Raw genomic sequence first — 8,125 nt, 5'->3', positions numbered from 1 at the left:
CGCAGCCGTTACCCTCCGTGGGTTGAAGTCTTTACTAACATGGATGTACGATAGCGCCACCTACCGGAACCATGCCAAAAATCACCATGTCAACCTTAGCGTTTGATTTCCCTACCTTACCCTCTACTTTACATTTGCATGACGTTATTTTCCGCTGCTATACCCTTAGATGTGCATGTGTAGGGTGAACCTGACTAGTCATAATTGCTAAAACTGGCCCACAACTAAAATTGGGAAAAGGCTACGTTTTTAACTTGTCAAGTAGTCTAATCACCCCCCTCTAGACATACTATCGATCCTACATACGGTTCCAACGCCAAGTAATCGCGATGGCACGAAAGCATGAAACAGAAACAACAAGAGTTGTACACTCATGAAAATGCGCTCAATGACAAATGGACAAAATTCCTAGCAGTCGAGGAAGAACTCGAAGCCCGATGTGCGGCAACCAAGTCGTTACCATGACAGAAGCTACTACCTCACTTCAATGATAAAGCAACATATAACGAGTTGCTCACATACGACAACCCAGTTCAGACCGACTGTCCCCCTAGAGGGCGAGACCGGCCAGCAGGGGCACATAAAGACCCCCCTTGCAAAAACCCTCCCTTATGGCAAGAGCACGGTCGAACAACCCGACCCCTTTGACCTACACACTAAGATACATGCAAATCAAGCGCCTACTCGATTCATTTACGGACTATGGGAGTATGCGCCCGTCGGCCTGGTGGGCTACAACACATGGTTAGACAGGTATGAGAGAGCTCGGGAGCAAACACGACCATGGACTCACAACCGCCATGATACAACTCGATTTCGAAGGGCCGCACACCGAGTCACGGAGCAGTAGTTCCTAGAGGGGTTTAATCCTATCAATAATTATCAATACAATGGAACGAGTGACCCAGCTTTCTGGATAGAAGACTTTTTCCTCCATATTCACATGACCCGAGGCGATGACCTCCACGCCATAAAATACTTGTCGCCCAAGTTTAAAGGACCGGCAAGGCATTGGCTCCACAGCTTCACCAGAAATTTCATTGGAAGCTGGAAGGAGCTTGAGGAGGCCTTTATGGAAAATTTTCACGGCATCTACGTCCGATCCCTGGATGCCGATGACCTGAGCCACATCGTCTAAAAGGAGGGCGAATCAGCTTGGATATTCTGAAATCGGTTCTTAAAAAAAGAATCAGGTCGTCGATTGTTCACACGACGAGGAAATCACGGCATTTGGTCATAGCATCGAGGATAAATGGCTCGTCCGATAACTTGGCAGGACAAACCAAAAACCATGGTGGCCCTTACCTCCCTATTTGAACAAATGAAGCCAAGAACCATCTCATCCATTTCCTTAACGACGCCAAAGCATATTTGAACAAATGAATGTCAGCAACTCGTTATTTTATGTGGCTTATAGAATAACATCTGACTCAGTTAGGAGTATGTCTTTTACGATGTACGCATGCTTCAATGAAAAAGCTGACAAATTTTCCTCTATATCATTCAGATCAACTACCGTGAAGATGTACGGGTCGACGAAAGGGGAACATAGCATAACAGGAACAAGAGAACCGCTCGCGTCGCCTCCAGGGAGGCGACTCGGGCGCCCTAGCCGTCGCCGTCGCCGTCCTCGACCTCCCTCCTCCCCTGCTTCCCCGCGCCGCCGGAGGAGGTCGGCGAGCGAAGCTCGCCCGGCGGACGGCGGACGATGGGCCTTCCTCCCTTCTTCACGAGGGGATCCTCTGGCTGAGATGCGACGACGTCCCTGGGCGTACGACATGGAGGTGGAGTTGGCGCGCTCGGGTGGCGGCCCGATGGGATCCTGGCGGCGCTGCGGGGGCTGTCGGCGGATCTGGGGTTCACAACCCCAGATCGGTTCTCCTCCTCGGATGATGCTGGATCTGAACAAGGTGGTGGCGCCATCCCCTTCGTCAGGGATGACGGTCAGGTGGTGGGTCCTTGTGGCGTTTCCGGTGGCGGCGGATCTTGGGATCCCGCTCCCGGGGACGTTGTAGGATGTGGTGGCCCGTGTAGGAGAGATGGGTTATTCGAACAAATCTGGGTAAAAGCTTGCTTTCGGCTACTGCCAAAGCTGGCGATGGCGGCGTTGTCTACGTCGTTCCCTTCCTAAAGGCATCGCCGAGGAGAAGTTCAAGGCCACTCTTTGCTACCTTCGGGGGAAACCCTAGATCAGTAGATCGGATGACGGCGACGCTCTGGTGTCGTTTCCCTCTTGGGGGCATCATTCATAGAGGTACACACGGCCTCGAGGGATCATTGGTCGGCATCTACAGTGGAGCGGCGTTCCTTGTGACACATCGACGTCGTGGAGTCTCGGCGACGAGGCGCAACAAAGTCTCGGCGACGGATGCGTGATGATGAGCGCGCATAGGGAGGAGACGTTGTCTGGCGCCGTGGGGGCATTGACGACAGGTCTTGCAAGGTCGATGCATCAGTAACTCTTCTGAAGGTGGATTGATGGAAAGCGACGGCAATGACCTATGAGGGTGCGTTGGACCGGTTTGTGCCCCTGACCCGGTATGTGACTCGGTCGGGACCTCCTGCTTTAGATGTTAGGCTAGGTGAGAGGTCTGGGTATGTGGCTCACACTTTCTGCATCCCTTCATCATTGGATAAGAGTAGCGACAAATATTGTCAAGAGGGCGGCTTCAGATATATTGATGTATTGCTTTGTAAGATATTTGTGAATAATTAATAAAATGGTTGCATGCATGTTCTAGATGCAGAGGCCGGGGGTCATCCTCCTTTTGTAAAAAAAAACTGTGAAGAAGTACGGGAAATAAAATCATCACTGGACAGCATGCACAGGCGAAAAGGAAAATAAAATGTGCTGGCAAACTTGTACGAACCGGTGCTTGTTCCAGGCAGGTCTGGATGGCCATTGTATTTTGACTGCATTTCCGCACAAGGCTATTATTTTATAGATTCGTGGGGCTAAGGAAAGCTTCACATTGCTGGATATTGCGGCCTGGCTGAATTCTCTCGACTGTAATTCTGTTGGTGGGGACGCCTAGCAAGCAACCATGTACAGGTGTAGACTAGTGCGTATCATTACCAAAACAGACGCTGAGTGCCGTATTCCATTGTTTGACAGCAGAAATAATAATATGATGATGGAGGACAGCCTGATATGTATGCGTTTGAGAGTGACATTCAATGATAAATCTTGAACTTGATAAAAGGCCACTTGATAAAAGGCCACTCACGCTCCGCTTCACAGATAGATGCCAAACAAGCGCTAAGATATCGAACAGACGTTTAGCTGCGCGGAGTGTATAATGTAAGAGCTTCTCCAACAGGCGTGTAACCGCGCGACGCATTAAAACCTTTTTTTGGCACGGAAATAGCTGTTTTTTGCATGCGGTAGAGCGCTGGCTCTAGTTGGTTTCAGCGGCAGCTGCAAAATATGACGCACACAGCAGCTTCATCAGACGCGCTAACTAACAACACGCGAACAGCCGGGGATTGCAAATAAGATTTCACATGTCTATTTTGACACTATGATGATGTTTCAAATATTAAATGAATGTACACAATAAAGACACAGTATAGTTCAATTGCTGTTGCTTTGTTCGTCTTTTGGACACCTTTCCCGTCTTCACCGCCGTCGCATTTGATCGCTTTGAGAGGGGGTCACGTGGCTTCACAGCGGATGCCGACGCGACTCCACCCGCTGAGGTCGTTCGTGGCGCCATGGAAAGGCCGCACGCGAGGTTGGTGGTTGGAGGAGGGTCGGTGGCGGCGAAGCCGAAGTTCAACACCGCGCTAGGGTTTGAATCGGCGGTGGCGGCAGAGGGGTCGACGTTGGCGCGGTCTTATGTCTATCGAATTTCGTCGGTGGCGGCGCGGGAGAGGCGAAGAGAAGGTGGCGGAAGTTGGTAACGGGCGCTTGAGTGTCCAGCGCGCGGGAGCAGGCGCACTTTTGCTGCGGCGCTAAACCAACTATGCTGCACACGCGTTTTTTACACATCCACTGAAACGCCCTGAATGACTGTACGCGAAAAACCCGATTTTTTCAACGCGACGCTAAAATCGCACGCCTGTTAAAGATGCTCTAATACATAAAGTTAACTCCAACGCACATCATCAAATCGAACACGCACTAAACGTGAGCAGACACGTCTAAAAACCGTTGATGGCCGGGCGTTTTTTATTTTGAGCACTCTAAACATCCACGGACACATCCAAAAACAGTTCATGGACGCTGTTTAGGCTGGTCGTAATGGTAGTATCATGCATGTCAACTAAGCAATTTTGATGATGTGGCATAGAATTAAATGATGAAAGGGAGAGTTGAGTATGATACCGTATCACATTAAATGTTGTGTTACTATGTGTCATGCATGGTAATAAATGATCTATCCTATGATATTAAGATATGATACTATGCATTACGGATGTAGTATCATACGCTCGTATCATATGCATGATACTAGTATATAATACTCTTCATTACATCATTACAACCAGTCTTATATGACACACAATAAACGTCTGCGGACAGATCGAAAAACAGTTTGTGGGCGATCTTTATTTCATACGCACTAAAGGTTCATGGACATATCGAAAATGACATAAATTCCAGCCCGACGTGAGCACGTCAACAGCCGGACGTGAGCACGTCACAGCAGCAGAGGCATGAAACCAGCCATATTGGGCATGGACGCGTGAAGCTTGCATGCATGCATATGCATGCACATCTTTTCCAGCTCCATCGATGAGTGCTCTAGACGACAGCTACATATACCTCGTACAGCTCGTTCCATAGCTCACCAAGCAGGTCCAACCACCACTCCACTTCGCTCCTGTGCCTCAGGTAGCCACAACATACAGTATTAAAATGGATGCCCAGAACAAGGAGGTTGATGCCCTGGTCCAGAAGATCACCGGCCTCCACGCCGCCATCGCCAAGCTGCCGTCCCTCAGCCCATCACCCGACGTCGACGCGCTCTTCACCGACCTGGTCACCGCGTGCGTCCCCCCGAGCCCCGTGGACGTGACCAAGCTCGGGCCGGAGGCGCAGGAGATGCGGGAGGGCCTCATCCGCCTCTGCTCCGAGGCCGAGGGGAAGCTGGAGGCGCACTACTCCGACATGCTGGCCGCCTTCGACAACCCGCTCGACCACCTCGGCATGTTCCCCTACTACAGCAGCTTCATCAACCTCAGCAAGCTGGAGTACGAGCTCCTGGCGCGCTACGTGCCGGGCGGCATCGCCCCGGCCCGCGTCGCGTTCATCGGCTCCGGCCCGCTGCCGTTCAGCTCCTACGTCCTCGCCGCTCGCCACCTGCCCGACGCCATGTTCGACAACTACGACCTGTGTGGCGCGGCCAACGACCGTGCGAGCAAGCTGTTCCGCGCGGACAAGGACGTGGGCGCCCGCACGTCTTTCGACACTGCCGTCGTCGCGGACCTCACCGGCGAGCTCGCCGCGTACGACGTAGTCTTCCTGGCCGCGCTTGTGGGCATGGCTGCCGAGGACAAGGCCAAGGTGATCGCGCACCTCGGCGCGCACATGGCGGACGGGGCGGCCCTCGTCGTGCGCAGTGCGCACGGGGCGCGTGGGTTCCTCTACCCGATCGTCGATCCCCAGGAAATCTATCGAGGCGGGTTTGAGGTGCTGGCCGTGTGTCACCCCGACGATGACGTGTTGAACTCCGTCATCATCGCACAGAAGTCCAAGGACGTGCATGCCAATGAACGTCGCAACGCACGCACGAACAGACACAGATGTCCTGGTGAGTGGAGGACCCGCTCCTGCCCCCCAGTCCCCCATCCGCGCCGCGGGCCGCTCCGGCCGCGGCGGCCACCAAATACGCTCTCATGGCGGGCACCGGCAGATCCCGCAGTCCCCCGCGGGATCCCCCAGGAGGGACCGGCGCGGCTCCCTGCCCCGCGGTCTGAGCAGCGCCGCGCGGTCGACCTCCCCACCTCGGGCGGCTCAAGATTTGGACCGGGCGCCGCGATTCCTGCAGCACGGCGGCTGCTCAGCGTTCTCCGCCGGTCCGTCGGTGAAGCTAGCGCGTCTGCTGCTTCGGCAGGAGACGGGTAGCTCGGGTTCGCCCCCGGATCCGGTCGCAGCGGGGCATCCTTGGCCGCTTAACTCCGACGGGACGGTACCTCAGACCGTGCCCCACATCAAATCCATCGTCGTCGCGCCTCCTTCGGGCTGTAGGCTTTCCCCTTCGGGCACGGAGCCAGGCTGGACCGAGGTAAGCACTCGGAGGGGCGGCCGTCACCTGCTCGACCCCCCGGTCCCTCGGGCGCGTCGTCTGCCGCACCGCTCGGACCGCCCGCAGCCATTCATTGCCGGTACGTCGCCCCCCCGCTATATCTATTCCGAGGACGCTGCTTCCGTTGCCTGAGCAAGCGACACGGACTAGCGGACTGCCGGGATCCAGTTCACTGCATTACCTGTAGGAGGGCCGGCCACATCGCGAAAAACTGCCCTCGGAATCCCCTTGTCCGAGGTCGGGGAGGCCAAGTTAGAGACAGGCTAGGTCCGGCTCCTCCCGAGCAACCGCTGCACCAGCGTATCCGCTTCCCACCACCTGCCGCTTCCTCCATGTCGCAGCTCTCCCCCGCCATGCTCCGCCACCTTGACCACGCGCGCCGGCCGAGGGCGACCCGCTCCGTCGCCGTCCCTTCCCCGGCTGTTGACCAGGCGATCTTCTTCCTGCGCAGCCACGCCGTCACCCTGACCGCGGCTGACGGGGTGAACGCCACCTCTCCTATGGATGTGGGCAGAGCACTGGAGGGGCTGTTGTCGGTGCCGGTGCACTCGCTGCGAGTCACCGCGCATCACCCAGAGCACTTCCTAGTGCTCTTCACGCAGCCCGCGCATCAAGTCAACGCACTGCGGAGAGGCTCCATCCGTGTCGAGGGTGCCTCCTTCAACATTGCATCCTGGCACGAGCATGACCATGCCATCTTCGGCTTCCTGCACCTGCATGTTCGCGTCGTCATTGAGATGGTTCCCATGCAGTTCTGGTCCGTGGAGGGGGCGGAGGAGATACTAGGGAAGCGGGTACGGGTGGACCGTCTCGACAGTCGGACGCTCGAGCGAGGTCACACTAAGACCTTTGCTTGCTGGATTTGGACGAGCGACATCGCCAACATCCCCACCTCGCATACCATTGCGGTCCTACCGCGGGGTGCGGGCCGGGTGGACGAGATGGAGGGCTTCTCCCCTCCCGACAGACGCGTGGCGCCGCCGCCAGCAACGGCGGACTACACCATGCTGATTCACGTGGATCGCATCGAAGATTGGACGACGCCCTCCCCTCGGTCTTCTCACTCCGGCTAGAGTGGCCTACCCTCGTCTGGATCCGACAATGACTCCGCCCCTTTCCCGTTGGTGGCTCCCGCCACCTGGTCGATGGGGGTCGAGGACGGACGGGGGCCAGGGCGAAACCAGCGCCAGGCTCGCGCACCGGTGGCTGATCTTGGCTGCCGTGGCACGCCGTCGGGTGGTCACGCGCGGGACCAAGACGGCGACAGACGCTCGGGGGGTGGCAACCAGAGGTCCTGGAGAGACGTCCTCCTTCGCCGGGGACGCTCTCAGGCTCCTCCCAAGGCTGCCCCGGTTCCTCGCCACCGCAGCCGCTCCCCGCAGCCCCGTCGTAGGTCCGGCCACTCTTCTGGGCATCATCAGGGAGCTGGGAGGGCCTCGTCGAGGGCGAGGCCCCAACCCCTTCAGCCGCGGGCGCGCCCGTCCACTCCGCCTCCCTCTGCAGGGAGGTATGCCCCCTTGGCCAGCGATAGTCCAGTGGCAGCAGGCCCTGACGCCGGGCACACGGGGAAAGACCCAGTGGAGGCTTTCTTCAACACAGCGTCGAAGCCCTACAACACCTCCACCGTCGTCGACAGTCTGGCGGCGGACGTCCACGCCGCTGCAGAAGCTTTAGTCAAATCCCCGCTCGAGTTTGACGCAGCGAGGCTGCTAACCGACCCCACCGAGACAGTACAACTTGACGCCTTCAGCCCAACTCTGTCCGCCGCGGCGTTGGACATGGGTCAGTACAATAGAACCACCCCGACTACGGCACACACGATGGAACTGTAGCTAGGTGCAGTCACCGGGCGTGTGAGCAAGATGCAACTGGGA

At 56.4% G+C, this 8,125-nt stretch overlaps 1 protein-coding gene across 1 annotated transcript; it reads left to right on the top strand.

Annotated features, from left to right (window-relative positions):
* Positions 1-4,809: 4,809 nt before the first annotated feature.
* On the top strand, positions 4,810-6,070 carry LOC123450578 (nicotianamine synthase 8-like). Its single transcript, XM_045127751.1, has one exon. It carries the CDS (start codon positions 4,862-4,864, stop codon positions 6,068-6,070), a length of 1,209 nt encoding a protein of 402 aa, XP_044983686.1. The 5' UTR covers positions 4,810-4,861.
* The last annotated feature ends 2,055 nt before the right edge of the window (positions 6,071-8,125 follow it).

This window comes from Hordeum vulgare, chromosome 4H (assembly GCF_904849725.1).
Source record: "Hordeum vulgare subsp. vulgare chromosome 4H, MorexV3_pseudomolecules_assembly, whole genome shotgun sequence".
Classification (NCBI taxonomy): Eukaryota; Viridiplantae; Streptophyta; class Magnoliopsida; order Poales; family Poaceae; genus Hordeum; species Hordeum vulgare.
This window is presented reverse-complemented; position numbering and strand designations above follow the sequence as displayed.

Excerpts from the sequence above, each read along its gene's own strand:
- LOC123450578 (XM_045127751.1), top strand. The coding sequence starts at position 4,862 with ATGGATGCCCAGAACAAGGAGGTTGATGCCCTGGTCCAGAAGATCACC.